Raw genomic sequence first — 25092 nt, 5'->3', positions numbered from 1 at the left:
CGTTGATCCAGTCTCCTCGCTGCTCCCAAACGTGGTTTTGTGGCCAGGGGACTCCACAGACGCCGCCGCTCCCTCCCACCCAGGGGGGAATCCGGCACCGACAATGGCTACCATTATCGCCCGCTAACTTTGCACTTGTGGCCAGGACAGCGAGATTTTTTTTAACGCGCCTCCCTGTCTCCCTCCCCCCGGCCCCCCACTTTCAAGGAGAAAACGGGCAAAAAAATTTTTTGCCTTTCCCGTAAAGTCCACAAAAGTCAAAGTTCGTGGGTGATGATGACGACGATAACGATAATAATAATAGCCATTCTCTCTCTGTGCTTTGTGATTATTTTTTTTTAGGCTCAAGCAATTTTTTTAAAAGAAACAACGCTTATTTATTTCAAGGTGGAGGGGGGGGTAGAGGGGGGGGAGGGGGGGGAGGGGGGGAGGGGGGGGAGGGGGGGGGGGGTACCAGCCACTAGCACCGGCCCAGAGCCCCCCCCCCCCCCCCCACTTAGCCCGCTGTGGTGGCTGCAAAACCGTCGCGGCAACGGTCACCCCTCCAAACCGGCACGACCCCCCGACCCCTGACCCCCACGACCCCCACGACCCCACGACCCCCGGACGCACCCTCCTTGTGACTGCCCGCCGCCATGCCGAACCCCAGCTGCTGCCCCTGCTGCTGCCCCTGCTGATGCTGCTGCTGCTGCTGCTGATGCTGCTGGAACAGTCCCTGCTGCTGCTGCTGCTGCTGATGCTGCTGCTGCTGCTGTCCCCCGCCGTACAGGCTGGGCAAGGCGGAGGCTGCGTACTGCTGCATGCCCGTGTAGGCCTGAGCCATCGTGTCGGCACTGCTCCCGCCCAGGCCTGGGAGGTCGGGGGGGAGGGAGGGGAGAGGGGGAGGGGGGGAGGGGAGGGGGGAGGGGAGGGGAGAGGGGAGGGGAGGTTACCAACCCATGGTGTGGTCCCCGTACAGAGGAGACACGTGTCTCCCCGTGTGAGTCTCCCCGTGTGAGTCTCCCCGTGTGAGTCTCCCCGTGTGAGTCTCCCCGTGTGAGTCTCCCCGTGTGAGTCTCCTCGTGTCTCCCCCCGTGTCTCCCCTATTTCTGCCCCGTGTGTGTCTCCCCGTGTCTCCCCCTGACTCCCCGTGTCTCCCCGTGTCTCCCCTATATCTGCCCCGTGTGAGTCTCCCTGTACGAGTCTCCCTGTGTGAGTCTCCCTGTGTGAGTCTCCCTGTGTGAGTCTCCCTGTGTGAGTCTCCCTGTGTGAGTCTCCCTGTGTGAGTCTCCCTGTGTGAGTCTCCCTGTGTGAGTCTCCCTGTACGAGTCTCCCTGTGTGAGTCTCCCTGTGTGAGTCTCCCCGTGTCTCCCCGTGTGAGTCTCCCCGTGTCTCCCTGTGTGAGTCTCCCTGTGTGAGTCTCCCTGTGTGAGTCTCCCTGTGTGAGTCTCCCTGTGTGAGTCTCCCTGTGTGAGTCTCCCTGTGTGAGTCTCCCTGTGTGAGTCTCCCTGTACGAGTCTCCCTGTGTGAGTCTCCCTGTGTGAGTCTCCCCGTGTCTCCCCGTGTGAGTCTCCCCGTGTCTCCCCCGTGTCTCCCTGTGTCTCCCCGTGAGTCTCCCCGTGTCTCCCCGTGTGAGTCTCCCCGTGTCTCCCCGTGTGAGTCTCCCCGTGTCTCCCCCGTGTCTCCCTGTGTCTCCCCGTGTGAGTCTCCCCGTGTCTCCCCCGTGTCTCCCTGTGTCTCCCCGTGAGTCTCCCCGATGTCTCCCCCGTGTCTCCCCCGTGTCTCCCCCGTGTCTCCCCCGTGTCTCCCCCGTGTCTCCCCCGTGTCTCCCCGTGTCTCCCCGTGTCTCCCCCGTGTCTCCCCGAAGTCTCCCCCGTGTCTCCCCCTGTCTCCCCGTATCTCCCCCGTGTCTCCCCCGTGTCTCCCCCGTGTCTCCCCCGTGTCTCCCCCGTGTCTCCCCGTGTCTCCCCCGATGTCTCCCCCGTGTCTCCCCCGTGTCTCCCCGAAGTCTCCCCCGTGTCTCCCCGTGTCTCCCCGTGTGAGTCTCCCCGTGTCTCCCCCGTGTCTCCCCCGTGTCTCCCCCTGTCTCCCCGTGTCTCCCCCGTGTCTCCCCGATGTCTGCCCTGTGTCTCCCCCGTGTCTCCCCCCGTGTCTCCCCGTGTCTCCCCCGTGTCTCCCCCGTGTCTCCCCGTGTCTCCCCGATGTCTGCCCCGTGTCTCCCCGTGTCTCCCCGTGTCTCCCCCGTGTCTCCCCGTGTCTCCCCGTGTCTCCCCCGTGTCTCCCCCTGTCTCCCCGTGTCTCCCCCGTGTCTCCCCCTGTCTCCCCGTATCTCCCCCGTGTCTCCCCCGTGTCTCCCCCGTGTCTCCCCCGTGTCTCCCCGTGTCTCTCACCAGATCCGGATCCCATCGAGCCCATCCCAGACCCGGAGCTCCCACCGCCCCCGAAGCCGCCCCCCCCATTCCCCCGCCCCCCCCAACAGAGCCCCCCCCAAACCCACCCAGCCCAGACCCTGAGAGACTCGAGCCTGAGTTCATCGCTGGAGGGAGACACGGGGGGGGGGGGGGGGGGGGGAGGAGACACGGGGGGAGGGAGACACGGGGGGGGGAGGGGAGGGAGACACGGGGGGAGGGAGACACGGGGGGGGGAGGGGAGGGAGACACGGGGGGAGGGAGACACGGGGGGGAGGGGAGGGAGACACAGGGGGGAGGGGAGGGAGACACGGGGGGAGGGAGACACGGGGGGGAGGGGAGGGAGACACAGGGGGGAGGGGAGGGGAGGGAGACACGGGGGGAGGGAGACACGGGGGGGAGGGGAGGGAGACACGGGGAGAGGGGAGGGAGACACGGGGGGAGGGGAGGGAGACACGGGGGGAGGGAGACACAGGGGGGAGGGGAGGGAGACACGGGGAGAGGGAGACACAGGGGGGAGGGGAGGGGAGACACGGGGGTGGGGGGGAGGGGAGGGAGACACGGGGGGGAGGGGTGGGGGGAGGGGTGGGGGGAGGGGAGGGAGACACGGGGGGGGAGGGAGACACACAGCACTCATATCAGCAAAGACAGCAGCCACAGAACTGAACGGTCATCACCATCACACACACACTCACACACCCTGTCACACACACTCTAACACTCACAGACACACACACACACAGACACACCCACACACACACCCTCACACACACACCCTGTCACACACACCCTGTCACACACACACACACCCTGTCACACATACACAGACACACACACAGACACACACACCCTGTCACACACAGTCACACACACACACACTGTCACACACACACAGTCACACACACACAGTCACACACACACAGTCACACACACAGTCACACACCCTGACACACACACACCCTGTCACACACACACTCTCACACACACACACACAGACACACCCTGTCACACACACACACACCCTGTCACACACACACACACCCTGTCACACACACAGACACCCTGTCACACACACACACACACAGACCCTGTCACACACACAGACCCTGTCACACACACACACACACCCTGTCACACACACACACACCCTGTCACACACACACACACACTGTCACACACACACACACTGTCACACACTCTCACAGTCACACACACAGACACACACACCCTGTCACACACACACTGTCACACACACAGACACACACACAGACACACACACACACACACCCTCTTACCGGCGTTTCCCCCGTGCCCCCCCCCGCCCCCCCCCAGGGGGCCCAGGCCGCCCCCCACGCCGCCGCCCCCACCGAGGCCGCCCGACGCGGCAGTGGCCAACGTGGCGAGGGCCTGCATCTGCATCGCGTTCATGCCTACACACAACAACATCACAACAACATCACAACAACAACATCACAACAACATCAACACCGTCACAACAACAACGTCACAACAACAACGTGGCGAGGGCCTGCATCTGCATCGCGTTCATGCCTACACACAACAACATCACAACAACATCACAACAACAACATCACAACAACAACACCGTCACAACAACACCGTCACAACAACAACGTGGCGAGGGCCTGCATCTGCATCGCGTTCATGCCTACACACAACACCGTCACAACACCGTCACAACACCGTCACAACAACAACAACACCGTCACAACAACATCACAACAACATCAACACCGTCACAACAACAACGTGGCGAGGGCCTGCATCTGCATCGCGTTCATGCCTACACACAACATCAACACAACATCACAACAACAACAACACCGTCACAACAACATCACAACAACAACAACACCGTCACAACAACAACAACGTGGCGAGGGCCTGCATCTGCATCGCGTTCATGCCTACACACAACATCATCACAACAACATCACAACAACATCACAACAACAACAACACCGTCACAACAACAACGTGGCGAGGGCCTGCATCTGCATCGCGTTCATGCCTACACAACAACAACAACATCACAACAACATCACAACAACATCACAACACCAACAACACCGTCACAACAACAGCATGGCGAGGGCCTGCATCTGCATCGCGTTCATGCCTACACACAACAACAACATCACAACAACATCACAACAACATCAACACCGTCACAACAACAACGTGGCGAGGGCCTGCATCTGCATCGCGTTCATGCCTACACACCGTCACAACAACATCACAACAACATCACAACAACATCACAACAACATCACAACAACACCGTCACAACAACAACGTGGCGAGGGCCTGCATCTGCATCGCGTTCATGCCTACACAACATCACAACAACATCACAACAACATCAACACCGTCACAACAACATCACAACAACATCAACACCGTCACAACAACAACGTGGCGAGGGCCTGCATCTGCATCGCGTTCATGCCTACACACAACAACATCAACAACATCACAACAACATCACAACAACATCACAACAACATCACAACAACACCGTCAACAACGTGGCGAGGGCCTGCATCTGCATCGCGTTCATGCCTACACACAACAACATCACAACAACATCAACACCGTCACAACAACATCAACACCGTCACAACAACAACGTGGCGAGGGCCTGCATCTGCATCGCGTTCATGCCTACACAACAACAACAACATCAACACCGTCACAACAACAACATCACAACAACAACAACACCGTCACAACAACAACAACACCGTCACAACAACACCATCACAACAACAACGTGGCGAGGGCCTGCATCTGCATCGCGTTCATGCCTACACACAACAACATCACAACAACATCAACACCGTCACAACAACACCGTCACAACAACAACGTGGCGAGGGCCTGCATCTGCATCGCGTTCATGCCTACACACAACAACATCACAACAACGTCACAACAACAACAACACCGTCACAACAACATCAACACCGTCACAACAACAACGTGGCGAGGGCCTGCATCTGCATCGCGTTCATGCCTACACAACAACACCGTCACAACAACATCACAACAACAACACCGTCACAACAACATCAACACCGTCACAACAACAACGTGGCGAGGGCCTGCATCTGCATCGCGTTCATGCCTACACACAACACAACAACAACATCAACACCATCACAACAACATCAACACCGTCACAACACCGTCACAACAACAACAACACCGTCACAACAACACCATCACAACAACGTGGCGAGGGCCTGCATCTGCATCGCGTTCATGCCTACACACAACACCGTCACAACACCGTCACAACACCGTCACAACAACATCAACACCGTCACAACAACAACGTGGCGAGGGCCTGCATCTGCATCGCGTTCATGCCTACACAACAACAACACCGTCACAACAACACCGTCACAACAACACCGTCACAACAACACCGTCACCACAACACCGTCACAACAACATCAACACCGTCACAACACCACCCTAACAACAACACCGTCACAACAACGTCACAACACCGTCACAACAACATCAACACCGTCACAACAACAACGTCACAACAACAACGTCACAACAACGTGGCGAGGGCCTGCATCTGCATCGCGTTCATGCCTACACAACAACATCAACACAGTCACAACAACACCGTCACAACAACATCAACACCGTCACAACAACACCGTCACAACACCGTCACAACACCGTCACAACAACACCGTCACAACAACAACGTGGCGAGGGCCTGCATCTGCATCGCGTTCATGCCTACACACAACATCAACACCGTCACAACAACACCGTCACAACAACATCAACACCGTCACAACAACATCAACACCGTCACAACAACGTCACAACAACAACGTCACAACAACAACGTCACAACAACAACGTCACAACACCGTCACAACAACATCAACACCGTCACAACACCGTCACAACACCGTCACAACAACAACGTCACAACACCATCACAACAACATCAACACCGTCACAACACCGTCACAACAACACCGTCACAACAACACCATCACAACAACACCGTCACAACAACACCATCACAACAACATCAACACCGTCACAACAACACCCTAACAACAACACCGTCACAACAACGTCACAACAACAACAACGTGGCGAGGGCCTGCATCTGCATCGCATTCACGCCTACACAACATCAACACCGTCACAACATCAACACCGTCACAACAACACTGTCACAACAACACCCTAACAACACCGTCACAACACCGTCACAACACCGTCACAACAACACCCTAACAACACCGTCACAACAACACCCTAGCAACACCGTCGCAACACCGTCACAACAACAACGTGGCGAGGGCCTGCATCTGCATCGCGTTCATGCCTACACACAACAACACCGCCACCACCACCACCACAGCCACCACCGCCACAGCCACCACAGCCACCACCACCACAGCCACCACCACCACCGTCACCACCACCACCGTCACCACCACCACCACCACCGCCACCACCGTCACCACCACCACCACCGTCACCACCACCACCACCGCCACAGTCACCGCCACCACCACCACCAGCCACCACCGACAGAGACCACCACCGTCACCACCACCACCACCACCGTCGTCACCACCACCACCGTCGTCACCACCACCACCACCGTCACCACCACCACAGCCACCACCGTCACCACCACCACCGTCACCACCACCGCCACCACAGCCACCACCGTCACCACCACCACCACCGTCACCACCACCGTCACCACCACCGTCACCACCACCGTCACCACCACCGTCACCACCACCACCACCACCGTCACCACCACCGTCACCACCACCGTCACCACCACCGTCACCACCACCGTCACCACCACCGTCACCACCACCGTCACCACCACCACCGTCACCACCACCACCACCACCACCGTCACCACCACCACCACCACCGTCACCACCACCACCGTCAACGTCACCACCACCGTCACCACCACCACCACCTCTCCCCAGTGGGCTCACAATGGCTGCCCCCGTGCCACTCACCTCCCATCTGCTGGGGGTTGATGGCCGACAGCGCTGTCTGCAGCAGTTGCTGTGGGACAGACGGAGAGAGCGATGACACGCAGAGACACACAGAGAGACACAGAGACACACGCAGAGACACAGAGAGAGAGACACACAGAGAGACACAGAGAGACACAGAGACACACGCAGACACACAGAGACACGCAGAGACACTGTGTAGCTGTGTAGACTAGGGGCACCCCCAGTGGGAGCTGTCTCTGTGTGTTAGTCTGCTGTTGCTGTGTAGCTGTGTAGCCTAGGGGCACCCCCAGTGTCAGCTGTCTCTGTGTATTAGTCTGCTGTTGCTGTGTAGCTGTGTAGCCTAGGGGCACCTCCAGTGACAGCTGTCTCTGTGTGTTAGTCTGCTGTTGCTGTGTAGTTGTGTAGCCGAGGGGCTCCCCCAGTGACAGCAGTCTCTGTGTATTAGTCTGCTGTTGCTGTGTAGCTGTGTAGCCTAGGGGCACCCCCAGTGGCAGCTGTCTCTGTGTATTAGTCTGCTTTTGCTGTGTAGCCTAGGGGCACCCCCAGTGGCAGCTGTCTCTGTGTATTAGATTCACACAACCACAACGACACCACGTTCTAGACTCACACCCCACTTCTGACACCACGTTCTAGACTCACACCCCCCACTTCTGACACCACGTTCTAGACTCACACCCCACTTCTGACACCACGTTCGAGACTCACACGCCCCACTTCTGACACCACGTTCTAGACTCACACCCCCCACTCCTGACACCACGTTCTAGACTCACACCCCCACTTCTGACACCACGTTCTAGACTCACACCCCCACTTCTGACACCACGTTCTAGACTCACAGGCCCCACTTCTGACACCACGTTCTAGACTCACAGGCCCCACACTTTTGACACCACGTTCTAGACTCACATCCCCACTTCTGACACCACGTTCTAGACTCAGACCCCCCACTTCTGACGCCACGTTCTAGACTCACACGCCCCACTTCTGACACCACGTTCTAGACTCACACACCCCGCTTCTGACACCACGTTCTAGACACACCCCACTTCTGACACCACGTTCTAGACTCACACCCCCACTTCTGACACCACGTTCTAGACTCACACCCCCACTTCTGACACCACGTTCTAGACTCACCCCACTTCTGACACCACGTTCTAGACTCACACACCCCACTTCTGACACCACGTTCTAGACTCACACCCCCACTTCTGACACCACGTTCTAGACTCACACCCCACTTCTGACACCACGTTATAGACTCACACCCCCCCCACTTCTGACACCACGTTCTAGACTCACACCCCCCACTTCTGACATCACGTTCTAGATTCACACCCCCCACTTCTGACACCACGTTCTAGACTCACACACCCCACTTCTGACACCACGTTCTAGACTCACACCCCCACTTCTGACACCACGTTCTAGACTCAGACCCCCACTTCTGACACCACGTTCTAGACTCACACCCCACTTCTGACACCACGTTATAGACTCACACCCCCCCCACTTCTGACACCACGTTCTAGACTCACACCCCCCACTTCTGACATCACGTTCTAGATTCACACCCCCCACTTCTGACACCACGTTCTAGACTCACACACCCCACTTCTGACACCACGTTCTAGACTCACACCCCCACTTCTGACACCACGTTCTAGACTCAGACCCCCACTTCTGACACCACGTTCTAGACTCATACCCCCCACTTCTGACACCACGTTCTAGACTCACACGCCCCGCTTCTGACACCACGTTCTAGACTCACACGCCCACTTCTGACACCACGTTCTAGACTCACAGGCCCCACTTCTGACACCACATTCTAGACTCACACCCCCACTTCTGACACCACGTTCGAGACTCACAGGCCCCACTTCTGACACCACGTTCTAGATTCACACCCCACTTCTGACACCACGTTCTAGACTCACACCCCCACTTCTGATATCACGTTCTAGACTCAGACGCCCCACTTCTGACACCACGTTCTAGACTCACACCCCCACTTCTGACGCCACGTTCTAGACTCACACCCCACTTCTGACACCACGTTCTAGACTCACACCCCTGCTTCTGACACCACGTTCTAGACTCATACCCCCACTTCTGACACCACGTTCTAGACTCACACCCCCACTTCTGACGCCACGTTCTAGACTCACACCCCCCACTTCTGATACCACGTTCTAGACTCACACGCCCCACTTCTGATACCACGTTCTAGACTCACAGGCCCCACTTCTGACACCACGTTCTAGACTCACACCCCCACTTCTGACACCACGTTCTAGACTCACAGGCCCCACTTCTGACACCCCGTTCTAGACTCACAGACCCCACTTCTGACACCACGTTCTAGACTCACAGGCCCCACTTCTGACACCACGTTCTAGACTCACAGGCCCCACTTCTGACACCACGTTCTAGACTCACACCCCCACTTCTGACACCACGTTCTAGACTCACACCCCACTTCTGACGCCACGTTCTAGACTCACACGCCCCACTTCTGACACCACGTTCTAGACTCACAGGCCCCGCTTCTGACACCACGTTCTAGACTCGCACCCCCACTTCTGACGCCACGTTCTAGACTCACAGACCCCACTTCTGACACCACGTTCTAGACTCACAGGCCCCACTTCTGACACCACGTTCTAGACTCACAGGCCCCGCTTCTGACACCACGTTCTAGACTCGCACCCCCACTTCTGACGCCACGTTCTAGACTCACAGACCCCACTTCTGACACCACGTTCTAGACTCACAGGCCCCACTTCTGACACCACGTTCTAGACTCACAGGCCCCACTTCTGACACCACGTTCTAGACTCACACCCCCACTCACGTTCTATGCCACACAGTGGCTGCAACCCCCCCACCATGACACCCCCCGACAGGAGCGAGCAAAGCGGCACTGCAGGTGGGGGGGGGGGGGGGGGGGGGAGGGGCGGCGGGCACCTTCCCCCCACCACCCCCACCCCCCCCCACTACCCCCCCCCGCCCACCACCCGACACTCACCGCCAGATACTGAGTTCCGATCGCCGCCAGGTTCCCCCCGGAGCCGCCCATCCCCGGGGGGAAGTTCCCGGGCAGCCCCCCGGCACCAGCCCCCCCACCTCCTCCACCGCCCATCATGCAACCCACCCCGGGGGGACCCCCCCCGCCGCCCATCATCCCTCCCCCCCCCATCATGCCCCCCCCTCCTCCCCCACCTCCCCCTCCTCCCCCGCCCCCTCCTCCGCCGCCCATCACGCCCAGCTGCTGCTGCTGCTGCTGCATGAGGCTCAGGCGATGGTGGACCCGCTTATTCTCCTTCTCGCGGGCCGTGTCGGCAAACTTGACAACCAGCGGTGCACGGCAGCCCTGGGTGGGCGGTGGGTGGGTGGGTGGGGGGTAAGAGGGTGGGTGGGGGGAGGTGGGGGGGTGAGAGGGTGAGTGGGGCGGGTTGGTAAATGGGAGGGTGCGAGTGGGCGGGTGAGCGAGTTGGTTGGCGAGAGGTTGGCCGAGAGGGTGGGTGGGTTGGTAAATGGGTGGTTGAGTGGGTGGTTGAGTGGGTGGTTGAGTGGGTGGCTGAGGTGGTTGCTGGGTGAGAGGGTGGGTGGGTTGGTGGGTTTGTAAATGGGTGGGTGTGTGGGTGGTTGAGTGGGTGTGTCGAGTGGGTGGCTGAGGTGGTTGGTGGGTGGGTGGGTTGGTGGGTTTCTAAATGGGTGGGTGCGTGGGTGGTTGAGTGGGTGGCTGAGGTGGTTGGTGTGTGAGAGGGTGGGTGGGTTGGTTTGTAAATGGGTGGTTGAGTGGGTGGTTGAGTGGGTGGCTGAGGTGGTTGCTGGGTGAGAGGGTGGGTGGGTTGGTGGGTTTGTAAATGGGTGGTTGAGTCGGTGGTTGAGTGGGTGGCTGAGGTGGTTGGTGGGTGAGAGGGTGGGTGGGTTGGTGCGTTTGTAAATGGGTGTGTGTGTGGGTGGTTGAGTGGGGGGTCGAGTGGGTGGCTGAGGTGGTTGGTGGGTGGGTGGGTTGGTGGGTTTCTAAATGGGTGGGTGCGTGGGTGGTTGAGTGGGTGGCTGAGGTGGTTGGTGTGTGAGAGGGTGGGTGGGTTGGTGCGTTTGTAAATGGGTGTGTGTGTGGGTGGTTGAGTGGGTGGTTGAGGGGGTGGCTGAGGTGGTTGCTGGGTGAGAGGGTGGGTGGGTTGGTGGGTTTGTAAATGGGTGTGTGTGTGGGTGGTTGAGTGGGTGGTTGAGTGGGTGGCTGAGGTGGTTGGTGGGTGAGAGGGTGGGTGGGTTGGTGGGTTAATAAATGGGTGGGTGCGTGGGTGGTTGAGTGGGTGGTTGAGTGCGTGGGTGGCTGAGGTGGTTGGTGGGTGAGAGGGTGGGTGGGTTGGTGGGTTAATAAATGGGTGGGTGTGTGGGTGGCTGAGTGGGTGGTTGAGTGGGTGGCTGAGGTGGTTGGTGGGTGAGAGGGTGGGTGGGTTGGTGGGTTTGTAAATGGGTGTGTGGGTGGTTGAGTGGGTGGTCGAGTGGGTGGCTGAGGTGGTTGGTGGGTGGGTGGGTTGGTGGGTTTGTAAATGGGTGGGTGTGTGGGTGGTTGAGTGCGTGGGTGGCTGAGGTGGTTGGTGGGTGAGAGGGTGGGTGGGTTGGTGGGTTTGTAAATGGGTGGGTGTGTGGGTGGCTGAGTGGGTGGTTGAGTGGGTGGCTGAGGTGGTTGGTGGGTGAGAGGGTGGGTGGGTTGGTGGGTTTGTAAATGGGTGTGTGGGTGGTTGAGTGGGTGGTCGAGTGGGTGGCTGAGGTGGTTGGTGGGTGGGTGGGTTGGTGGGTTTGTAAATGGGTGGGTGCGTGGGTGGTTGAGTGGGTGGCTGAGGTGGTTGGTGGGTGGGTGGGTTGGTGGGTTTGTAAATGGGTGGGTGCGTGGGTGGTTGAGTGGGTGGCTGAGGTGGTTGGTGGGTGAGAGGGTGGGTGGGTTGGTGGGTTTGTAAATGGGTGGGTGCGTGGGTGGTTGAGGGGGTGGCTGAGGTGGTTGCTGGGTGAGAGGGTGGGTGGGTTGGTGGGTTGGTAAATGGGTGGGTGTGTGGGTGGTTGAGTGGGTGGTTGAGTGGGTGGCTGAGGTGGTTGGTGGGTGAGAGGGTGGTTGGGTTGGTGGGTTTGTAAATGGGTGGGTGTGTGGGTGGGTGTGTGGGTGGTTGAGTGGGTGGCTGAGGTAGTTGGTGGGTGAGAGGGTGGGTTGGTGGGTTTGTAAATGGGTGTGTGGATGGTTGAGTGGGTGGTCGAGTGGGTGGCTGAGGTGGTTGGTGGGTGGGTGGGTTGGTGGGTTTGTAAATGGGTGGGTGTGTGGGTTGTTGAGTGGGTGGCTGAGTGGGAATGTGAGCGGGTTGGTGGGTAGGTGGATCGCTTTGTGGGCGATAGGGAGGGCGGGTTGGCAACTGAGTAGGTGCATGGGTGGATGAGTGCGTGGGCGAGTTGGTGGGCGAGAGAGTTGGTGGGCGAGAGGGTGGGTGGGTGGGTAATTGAGTGCGTAGGTGGTAATGCGAATGAGTGGGCGGGTGTACGAGCGGGATGTACGAGCGAGCGTGTGCGGGCGTGTGGTCGGGTTCGTGGGTTCACGATGGCCTGCGTGTACCTCACCTCCATGGTCTGCGAGTGATGCATCATCTTGATGGCCTTGAGGGCAGCTGCCTTGGTTGCATAGGTGAGGAAAGCACATCCTGCGAGCCACACAAACACCACCACCACGATCACCACCACGATCACAACCACCGCCACCAACCTCAACCAACAAAGCTCCCCCGTGTAGCCTCTGTAGGGGCAAGTGCTGTCAGTAGGGGCAAGTGCTGTCAGTAGCGAGTAGCAGCAGCAGCACCTATACACAGACAAAGATCCCCCGTGTAGCCTCTAGCAGGGCTGTAGGGGCAAGTGCTGTTAGTAGCGAGTAGCAGCAGCAGCAGCACCTATACACAGACAAAGATCCCCCGTGTAGCCTCTAGCAGGGCTGTAGGGGCAAGTGCTGTTAGTAGCGAGTAGCAGCAGCACCTATACACAGACAAAGATCCCCCGTGTAGCCTCTAGCAGGGCTGTAGGGGCAAGTGCTGTTAGTAGCGAGTAGCAGCAGCACCTATATACAGACAAAGATCCCCCGTGTAGCCTCTAGCAGGGCTGTAGGGGCAAGTGCTGTTAGTAGCGAGTAGCAGCAGCACCTATACACAGACAAAGATCCCCCGTGTAGCCTCTAGCAGGGCTGTAGGGGCAAGTGCTGTTAGTAGCGAGTAGCAGCAGCACCTATACACAGACAAAGCTCCCCCGTGTAGCCTCTAACAGGGCTGTAGGGGCAAGTGCTGTTAGTAGCGAGTAGCAGCAGCACCTATACACAGACAAAGCTCCCCCGTGTAGCCTCTAACAGGGCTGTAGGGGCAAGTGCTGTTAGTAGCGAGTAGCAGCAGCAGCAGCAGCACCTATACACAGACAAAGATCCCCCGTGTAGCCTCTAACAGGGCTGTAGGGGCAAGTGCTGTTAGTAGCGAGTAGCAGCAGCACCTACACACAGACAAAGATCCCCCGTGTAGCCTCTAGCAGGGCTGTAGGGGCAAGTGATGTTAGTAGCGAGTAGCAGCAGCACCTACACACAGACAAAGATCCCCCGTGTAGCCTCTATCAGGCTGTAGGGTCAAGTGCTGTTAGTAGCGAGTAGCAGCAGCACCTATACACAGACAAAGATCCCCCGTGTAGCCTCTAGCAGGGCTGTAGGGGCAAGTGCTGTCAGTAGCGAGTAGCAGCAGCACCTATACACAGACAAAGATCCCCCGTGTAGCCTCTAACAGGGCTGTAGGGGCAAGTGCTGTTAGCGAGCACCACCTATGAAGGCTACCGGCACTGTGGCACACGAGGGGGTGGGTGGCCAGCACCACGCCCGGCCGCCTTTGTCTCCCCAGTGATGACGTTTACTACACACACTGCCGCTACACCAGGTACTCATTTGAGGCCGAGTCGACCTAGGGGAGGCCCAGGACCGGTTCAGATAATCGTCGCCGCTGGTGTTGGTGGCCGTGAGCGGGAATCGAACTCAGGTCGCCGGGTTTGACGCTGAAACGTAGCGCTAACCACTACACCCACCACTCCCCATTAACACCGCCTCCATCACCGCCATCATCGCCACAACCGCCATCATCACCGCAACCTCCATCATCAGCGCAACCTCCATCATCAGCGCAACCTCCATCATCAGCACAACCTCCACCATCAGCACAACCTCCATCATCAGCGCAACCTCCATCATCAGCAACACCTCCATCATCAGCACAACCTCCATCATCAGCACAACCTCCATCATCAGCACAACCTCCATCATCAGCACAACCGCCATCATCAGCACAACCGCCATCATCAGCACAACCTCCATCATCAGCAGAACCTCCATCATCAGCACAACCTCCATCATCAGGACAACCTCCATCATCAGCACCACCTCCATCATCAGCACCACCTCCATCATCAGCACCACCTCCATCATCATCACCACGACCATCAACATTACACCACCACCACCCTCACCTCCACCACCACCTCCACCACCACTTCCACCACCACCACCACCACCCTCACCACCACCACTTCCACCACCACCATCACCACCACTTCCACCACCCTCACCACCATCACCACACTCACCACTTCCACCTCCACCACAACCTCCACCACAACCTCCACCACCACCACCACAACCTCCACCACCACCACACTCACCACCACCACTTCCACCACCACCACCACACTCACCACCACCACCACACTCACCACTTCCACCACCACCTCCACAACCACCACCTCCACCACCACCACCACCTCACCTTTGCTGAGGCCGTCTGGTCCCAGCAGCACCTTGCAGTCCTCCACGGCTCCGTAGGGGCTGAACATGGAGCTCACCTCGCCGTCCGTCAGCTTCTTGGCCAGCATCCCCACAAACAGCTTGCGCTCCTCCGCTGGTACGTGGGGGGGTACGTGGGGGGGGAGCACAGGTCACAGGTCACAGGTCACGGGGGGCAAGGTCCAACGCAGGCTGAGGAGACGTTAACCATCCCACCTGGTACGCAGGGTCATGGATTCAATCCCCAGCCCGACGATGCCTGCCGCCGCTGCTGCTGTTGTTGTGTGTTTGGAGTCTGTGTCTCTCTCTCTCATCATCATCATGGTGTGCTAGGAGATGTTGACTACCTCGCCTGGTCTACAGGAGGTCTGTGTCTCTCTCTCAACATCATCATCATCACGGTGGCTATGAGATGTTGACTACCTCGCCTGGTCTACAGGAGGTCTGTGTCTCTCTCTCATCATCATCATCACGGTGTGCTAGGAGATGTTGACTACCTCGCCTGGTCTACAGGAGGTCTGTGTCTCTCTCTCATCATCATTATCATCACGGTGTGCTAGGAGATGTTGACTACCTCGCCTGGTCTACAGGAGGTCTGTGTCTCTCTCTCATCATCATTATCATCACGGTGGCTATGAGATGTTAACTACCTCGCCTGGTCTACAGGAGGTCTGTGTCTCTCTCATCATCATTATCATCACGGTGGCTATGAGATGTTGACTACTTCGCCTGGTCTACAGGAGGTCGGTGTCTCTCTCTCATCATCATCATCACGGTGGCTATGAGATGTTGACTACCTCGCCTGGTCTACAGGAGGTCTGTGTCTCTCATCATCATCATCACGGTGTGCTAGGAGATGGTAACTACCTTGCCTGGTCTACAGGAGGTCTGTGTCTCTCTCATCATCATCATCACGGTGTGCTAGGAGATGTTGACTACCTCGCCTGGTCTACAGGAGGTCTGTGTCTCTCTCATCATCATCATTACCACGGTGGCTATGAGATGTTGACTACCTCACCTGGTATACAGGAGGTCTGTGTCTCTCTCTCATTATCATCATCAAGGTGGCAATGAGATGTTGACTACCTCGCCTGGTATACAGGAGGTCTGTGTCTCTCTCATCATCATCATCACAGTGGCTATGAGCGGTTGACTACCTCGCCTGGTATACAGGAGGTCTGTGTCTCTCTCTCATCATCATCATCACGGTGGCTAGGAGATGTTGACTACCTCGCCTGGTATACAGGAGGTCTGTGTCTCTCTCATCATCATCATCACGGTGGCTAGATGTTGACTACCTCGCCTGGTATACAGGAGGTCTGTGTCTCTCATCATCATCATCATCACAGTGGCTATGAGATGTTGACTACCTCGCCTGGTCTACAGGAGGTCTGTGTCTCTCTCATCATCATCATCACGGTGGCTATGAGATGTTGACTACCTCGCCTGATCTACAGGAGGTCTGTGTCTCTCTCTCATCATCATCATCACGGTGGCTATGAGAAGTTGACTACCTCGCCTGGTCTACAGGAGGTCTGTGTCTCTCTCATCATCATCATCACGGTGGCTATGAGATGTTGACTACCTCGCCTGGTCTACATGAGGTCTGTGTCTCTCTCTCATCATCATCATCATCACGGTGGCTATGAGAAGTTGACTACCTCGCCTGGTCTACAGGAGGTCTGTGTCTCTCTCATCATCATCATCACGGTGTGCTAGGAGATGTTGACTACCTCGCCTGGTCTACAGGAGGTCTGTGTCTCTCTCATCATCATCATCACGGTGTGCTAGGAGATGTTGACTACCTCGCCTGGTCTACAGGAGGTCTGTGTCTCTCTCATCATCATCATCACGGTGTGCTAGGAGATGTTGACTACCTCGCCTGGTCTACAGGAGGTCTGTGTCTCTCTCTCATCATCATTATCATCACGGTGGCTATGAGATGTTGACTACCTCGCCTGGTCTACAGGAGGTCTGTGTCTCTCTCATCATCATCATCACAGTGGCTATGAGATGTTGACTACCTCGCCTGGTCTACAGGAGGTCTGTGTCTCTCATCGTCATCATCATCACAGTGGCTATGAGATGTTGACTACCTCGCCTGGTCTACAGGAGGTCTGTGTCTCTCTCATCATCATCATCATCACGGTGTGCTAGGAGATGTTGACTACCTCGCCTGGTCTACAGGAGGTCTGTGTCTCTCTCATCATCATCATTACCACGGTGGCTATGAGATGTTGACTACCTCGCCTGGTATACAGGAGGTCTGTGTCTCTCTCATCATCATCATCACAGTGGCTATGAGATGTTGACTACCTCGCCTGGTGTACAGGAGGTCTGTGTGTCTCTCTAATCATCATCATCGTCATCACGGTGGCTATGAAATGTTGACTACCTCGCCCGGTCTACAGGAGGTCGTGGGTCCTCCATGCATCTCTCTCTCTCCCCGCGGTCACGTAGATTTTGCTCCGCGTCCTCCGGATTCACCCCATGCAACATCTAAAACTCGACAGCTAGCGGCGTCGCGTGTTTGACCCTCGCTGTGAACATTCGACGTGATGAGCCCCCCAAATCCGCCCCCCCCCCAACTGCTTGGTTGAGGGCTGCTATCGTTTGTGAGATGGGCCTGGGACGCTTCTGAAGACGGGCTGCTGGACAGTAGCCCAGTGAGGAGAGGCGGCGAGAGACAGACACGGGGAGACAGACAGGGAGACACACGGGGAGACAGACACGCACGGGGAGACACACACGGGGAGACAGACACGGGGAGACAGACACGGGGAGACAGACAGGGAGAGACACACGGGGAGACAGACACGGGGAGACAGACAGGGAGACGCACGGGGAGACAGACACGCACGGGGAGACACACGGGGAGACACACGGGGAGACACACGGGGAGACACACGGGGAGACAGACACGGGGAGACAGACACGGGGAGACAGACACGGGGAGACAGACACGGGGAGACAGACACGCACGGGGAGACACACGGGGAGACTCACACGGGGAGACACACACGGGGAGACAGACACGGGGAGACAGACACGGGGAGACAGACACGGGGAGACAGACACGGGGAGACAGACACGGGGAGACACACACGGGGAGACACACGGGGAGACTCACACGGGGAGACAGACACGGGGAGACTCACACGGGGAGACTCACACGGGGAGACAGACACGGGGAGACAGACACGGGGAGACACACGGGGAGACACACACGGAGAGACAGACACGGTTAGACACACGGGGAGACACACGGGAAGACACACGGGGAGACAGACACGCACGGGGAGACAGACACGCACGGGGAGACAGACACGCATGGGGAGACACTGAGAGAGACACGCACGGACACAGACACGGGGAGACACTGAGAGAGACACACGGAGAGAGACACGGCGAGACACCGAGAGACACACGGAGAGAGACATGGAGAGAGACACTGAGAGAGACACACAGGGACACAGACACAGGGAGACACCGAGAAAGACACACGGAGAGAGACACACGGGGAGAGACATGGAGAGAGACACTGAGAGAGACACACAGGGACACAGACACAGGGAGACACCGAGAGAGACACACGGAGAGAGACACGGGGAGACACTGAGAGAGACACACGGAGAGAGACACTGAGACACACTGAGAGAGACACGGGGACACACTGAGAGACACACGGAGAGAGACACTGATACACACTGAGAGAGACACACGGAGAGAGACACACTGAGAGAGACACACGGAGAGAGACACTGGGAGACACAGAGACACACCGAGAGACACCGAGAGAGACACACGGAGACATCGAGAGAGACACACGGAGAGAGACACTGAGAGAGACACACGGAGAGAGACACTGAGACACACTGAGAGAGACACGGGGACATACTGAGAGACACACGGAGAGAGACACTGAGACACACTGAGAGAGACACACTGAGAGACACACCAAGACACACACAGGGAGAGACACGGGGAGACACTGAGAGACACACGGAGAGAGACACTGATACACACCGAGAGACACACACGGAGACACCGAGAGAGACACACACAGGGAGAGACACGGGGACACACTGAGAGAGACACGGAGAGAGACACGCACAGGGAGAGACACGGGGAGACACTGAGAGAGACACCGAGAGACACAAACTGAGAGAGACACGGGGAGACACTTAGAGAGACACCGAGAGACACGCACAGGGAGAGACACGGGGAGACACTGAGAGAGACACACTGAGAGAGACACGGAGAGAGACACGCACAGGGAGAGACACGGGGAGACACTGAGAGAGACACACTGAGACACGCACAGGGAGAGACACGGGGAGACACAGAGAGACACACGGAGGGAGACACACTGAGACACACTGAGAGACACACGGAGACACACTGAGAGAGACACACGGAGAGAGACACACGGAGAGAGACACACTGAGAGAGACACACTGAGAGACACACGGAGAGAGACACACGGGGACACAGACACAGGGAGACACACGGAGAGAGACACGGGGAGACACTGAGAGAGACACCGAGAGACACGCACAGGGAGAGACACGGGGAGACACTGAGAGAGACACACGGCGACACAGACACAGGGAGACATGCACAGGGAGAGACACGGGGAGACACTGAGAGAGACACCGAGAGACACGCACTGAGAGAGACACGGGGAGACACTTAGAGAGACACCGAGAGACACGCACAGGGAGAGACACGGGGAGACACTGAGAGAGACACACTGAGAGAGACACACTGAGAGAGACACGGAGAGAGACACTGAGAGAGACACGGAGAGAGACACGCACAGGGAGAGACACGGGGAGACACTGAGAGAGACACAGGGAGAGAGACACGGGGAGAGAGACACGGGGAGAGAGACACAGGGAGAGAGACACGGAGAGAGACACGGGGAGACACTGAGAGAGACACAGGGAGAGAGACACGGAGAGAGACACTGAGAGAGACACGGAGAGAGACACTGAGAGAGACACGGAGAGAGACACGCACAGGGAGAGACACGGGGAGACACTGAGAGAGACACAGGGAGAGAGACACGGGGAGAGAGACACGGGGAGAGAGACACGGGGAGAGAGACACGGAGAGAGACACGGGGAGACAGTGCGCTGTCCGAGTGTCAGGCGGCTCGTCTTACCGGTCGACCTCTCGTTGTCCGCGGGCTTCATCTGAACCGGATGGTGCATCTGGGAGAGGGGAGAGAGGGGAGAGAGGGCGAGCGAGAGGGCGAGTGAGAGGGCGAGCGAGAGGGCGAGCGAGAGGGTGAGCGAGTGGGTGAGCGAGCGGGCGAGTTTGTGAGCGAGCAAGTGGCTGAGCGAGTGAGAGGGTGAGCGAGTGAGCGGGTGGGTGAGCGAGTGGGCGAGCGAGTGAGCGAGTGGGTGAGCGAGTGGGTGAGCGAGTGAGTGGGTGAGCGAGTTGGTGAGCGAGTGAGCGAGTTGGTGAGCGAGTGGGTGAGTGAGTGAGCGAGTGGGCGAGCGAGTGGGTGAGCGAGTGGGTGAGCGAGTGAGTGGGTGAGCGAGTGAGCGAGTTGGTGAGCGAGTGAGCGAGTTGGTGAGCCGACAAGTGGGTGAGCGAGCGAGCGAGCGAGTGGGTGAGCGAGCGGACGGGCGAGCGGGCGGGTGAGGAGTGAGCGAGTCACCCCCGGGAGGATCTTGATGTTGTGGAGCGCATTCTGCGCCTCCATCGCCGCCTTCCTCGTGTAGAACGTTACAAAGCAGCAGCCTGGGCAGGCAGTCACACAAACAGTCACACACACAGTCACACACACAGTCACACACACAGTCACACACACAGTCACACAGTCACACAAACAGACACACACACACAGTCACACACAGTCACACACAGTCACACACAGTCACACACACAGTCACAGTCACACACACAGTCACAGTCACACACACAGTCACACACACACAGTCACACACACACACAGTCACACACACACACAGTCACACACACACACAGTCACACACACACACAGTCACACACACACACAGTCACACACACACACAGTCACACATACACACACACACACAGTCACACATACACACACACACACAGTCACACACACACACAGTCACACACACACACAGTCACACACAGTCACACACAGTCACACACACAGTCAGTCACACACACACACACACAGTCACACACACAGTCACACACAGTCACACACACAGTCACACACACACAGTCACACAGTCACACAAACAAAGACAAAGTCACACAAACACACACAGTCACACAAACACACACAGTCACACAAACACACACAGTCACACAAACACACACAGTCACACACACACACACAGTCACACACACACACACAGTCACACAGTCACACACACACACACAGTCACACAGTCACACACACACACACACACAGTCACACACACACAGTCACACACACAGTCACACACACAGTCACACACACACACACAGTCACACACACACACAGTCACACACACACACAGTCACACACACACACAGTCACACACAGTCACACACACACAGTCACACACACACACAGTCACACACACACACAGTCACACACAGTCACACACACACACAGTCACACACAGTCACACACACACACAGTCACACACAGTCACACACACACAGTCACACACAGTCACACACAGTCACACACACAGTCACACACACACAGTCACACACACACACAGTCACACACACACACAGTCACACACACACACACAGTCACACACACACACAGTCACACACACACACAGTCACACACACACACACAGTCACACACAGTCACACACACACACAGTCACACACACACACACAGTCACACACAGTCACACACACACACAGTCAGTCACACACACACACACACAGTCAGTCAGTCACACAAACAGTCACACACAAACAGTCACACACACACAGTCACACAAACAGTCACACACACACAGTCACACACACACAGTCACACACACACAGTCACACAAACAGTCACACACACACAGTCACACACACACACAGTCACACACACACACAGTCACACACACACACAGTCACACACACACACACACAGTCACACACACACACACAGTCACACACACACACACAGTCACACACACACACACACACAGTCACACACACACACACACACAGTCACACACACACACACAGTCACACACACACACACAGTCACACACACACACAGTCACACACACACACACAGTCACACACACAGTCACACACAGTCACACACACACACAGTCACACACACACACACAGTCACACACAGTCACACACACACACAGTCACACACACACACAGTCACACACAGTCACACACACACACAGTCAGTCACACACACACACACACAGTCAGTCAGTCACACAAACAGTCACACACAAACAGTCACACACACACAGTCACACAAACAGTCACACACACACAGTCACACACACACAGTCACACAAACAGTCACACACACACAGTCACACACACACAGTCACACACACACACAGTCACACACACACACAGTCACACACACACACAGTCACACACACACACACAGTCACACACACACACAGTCACACACACACACACACAGTCACACACACACACACACAGTCACACACACACACACAGTCACACACACACACACAGTCACACACACACACACAGTCACACACACACACACAGTCACACACACACACAGTCACACACACACACAGTCATACACACACACAGACACACACACACGGTCGCGGTCGCACACAGTCAAAAACAAAGACAAAGATCCCCCATATAGCCTTAACAGACTGTAGGGGCAAGTGCTGTTAGCGAGCACCTATGAAGGCCGGAACGGTACACGAGGGGGTGGGTGGCCAGCACCACGCCCGACCGCCTTTGTCTCCCTAGTGGCAATGTTTACACACCGCACCAGGTACTCATTTGAGGCTGAGTCGACCTAGGGGAGGCCCGGGACCGGTTCAGATAATCGTCACTGGTGTTGGCCGTGAGCGGGAATCGAACCCGGGTCGCCAGGTTCATAGCGCAGCGCGCTAATCGCTACACTATCGCTCCCCACAGTCACACACACAGTCACACACACACACACACAGTCATACACACACACACAGACACACACACACGGTCGCGGTCGCACACAGTCACACACACGGTCACACACACAGTCACACACACGGTCACACACAGTCACACACACGGTCGCACACAGTCACACACACACACACAGTCACACACAGTCACACACAGAGTCACACACACGGTCGCACACACAGTCGCACACACGGTCACACACACGGTCACACACACAGAGTTGTCGTGTGAGTCACTGCGTGTGCGAGTGACTGAGTGAGTGAGTCACTGAGTGTGTGAGTCTCTGAGTGAGTGAGCGAGTCTCTGAGTGAGTGAGCGAGTCACTGCGTGCGTGTGCGAGTGACTGAGTGAGTGAGTCACTGAGTGTGTGAGTCTCTGAGTGAGTGAGCGAGTCTCTGAGTGAGTGAGCGAGTCACTGAGTGTGTGAGTCACTGAGTGAGTGAGCGAGTCTCTGAGTGAGTGAGCGAGTCACTGCGTGCGTGTGCGAGTGACTGAGTGTGTGAGCGAGTCACTGAGTGTGTGAGTCACTGCGTGAGTGTGCGAGTGACTGTGTGTGCGAGTGACTGAGTGTGTGAGCGAGTCTCTGAGTGAGTGAGCGAGTCTCTGAGTGAGTGAGCGAGTCACTGCGTGCGTGTGCGAGTGACTGAGTGTGTGAGTCACTGAGTGTGTGAGTCACTGCGTGAGTGTGCGAGTGACTGTGTCTGCGAGTCACTGAGTGTGTGAGCGAGTCTCTGAGTGTGTGAGTGAGTCACTGAGCGTGTGTCACCGAGTGAGTGAGCGGCGTCACTGAGTGAGCGAGTCACTGAGTGTGAGTCACTGAGTGAGTGTGCGAGTCACTGAGTGTGAGTCACTGAGTGAGTGTGAGTCACTGAGTGAGTGTGTGAGTCACTGAGTGAGTGTGTGAGTCACTGAGTGAGTGTGTGAGTTACTGAGTGAGTGAGTCACTGAGTGTGTGAGTGAGTCACTGAGCGAGCGAGTCACTGAGTGTGCGAGTCACTGAGTGAGTGAGTCACTGAGTGAGCGAGCGAGTCACTGAGTGTGCGAGTCACTGAGTGAGTGAGTCACTGAGTGAGCGAGCGAGTCACTGAGTGAGTCACTGAGTGTGTGAGTCACTGAGTGTGTGAGTCACTGAGTGAGCGAGCGAGTCACTGAGTGAGCGAGTCACTGAGTGAGTGAGTCACTGAGTGTGTGAGTGAGTCACTGAGTGAGCGAGTCACTGAGTGTGTGAGTCACTGAGTGTGTGAGTGAGTCACTGAGTGTGTGAGTGAGTCACTGAGCGAGCGAGTCACTGAGTGTGCGAGTCACTGAGTGAGTGAGTCACTGAGTGAGCGAGCGAGTCACTGAGTGTGTGAGTCACTGAGTGTGTGAGTCACTTAGTGTGTGAGCGAGTCACTGAGTGTGTGAGTCACTATGTGAGCGAGTCACTGAGTGAGTGAGTCACTGAGTGTGTGAGTGAGTCACTGAGTGAGCGAGTCACTGAGTGTGTGAGTCACTGAGTGTGTGAGTGAGTCACTGAGTATGTGAGTCACTGAGCGAGCGAGTCACTGAGTGTGCGAGTCACTGAGTGAGTGAGTCACTGAGTGAGCGAGCGAGTCACTGAGTGTGTGAGTCACTGAGTGTGAGTCACTGAGTGTGTGAGCGAGTCACTGAGTGTGTG

At 57.0% G+C, this 25092-nt stretch overlaps 1 protein-coding gene across 1 annotated transcript in view; it reads right to left on the bottom strand.

Annotated features, from left to right (window-relative positions):
• Window positions 1–3617: 3617 nt before the first annotated feature.
• Window positions 3618–25092, bottom strand: part of LOC142907672 (CUGBP Elav-like family member 2) — a 43809-nt gene continuing 22334 nt past the window's right edge. The window contains exons 4-10 of the mRNA XM_076057287.1: window positions 20971–21053; window positions 20470–20518; window positions 15286–15417; window positions 13070–13149; window positions 10479–10823; window positions 7442–7490; window positions 3618–3817 (exon numbers count right to left, since the gene is read on the bottom strand). Coding sequence (XP_075913402.1) covers window positions 3633–3817; window positions 7442–7490; window positions 10479–10823; window positions 13070–13149; window positions 15286–15417; window positions 20470–20518; window positions 20971–21053 — 923 coding nt within the window. The 3' untranslated portion in view covers window positions 3618–3632. The remainder of the gene's footprint in view (window positions 3818–7441; window positions 7491–10478; window positions 10824–13069; window positions 13150–15285; window positions 15418–20469; window positions 20519–20970; window positions 21054–25092) is intronic.

Source organism: Petromyzon marinus, chromosome 80 (assembly GCF_048934315.1).
Source record: "Petromyzon marinus isolate PM22_M1 ecotype Great Lakes invasive population chromosome 80, UKy_Petmar_22M1.pri1.0, whole genome shotgun sequence".
Classification (NCBI taxonomy): domain Eukaryota; kingdom Metazoa; phylum Chordata; class Hyperoartia; order Petromyzontiformes; family Petromyzontidae; genus Petromyzon; species Petromyzon marinus.
Note: the sequence above shows the minus strand (reverse complement) of the source record. Positions and strands in the feature narration are given on the sequence as shown.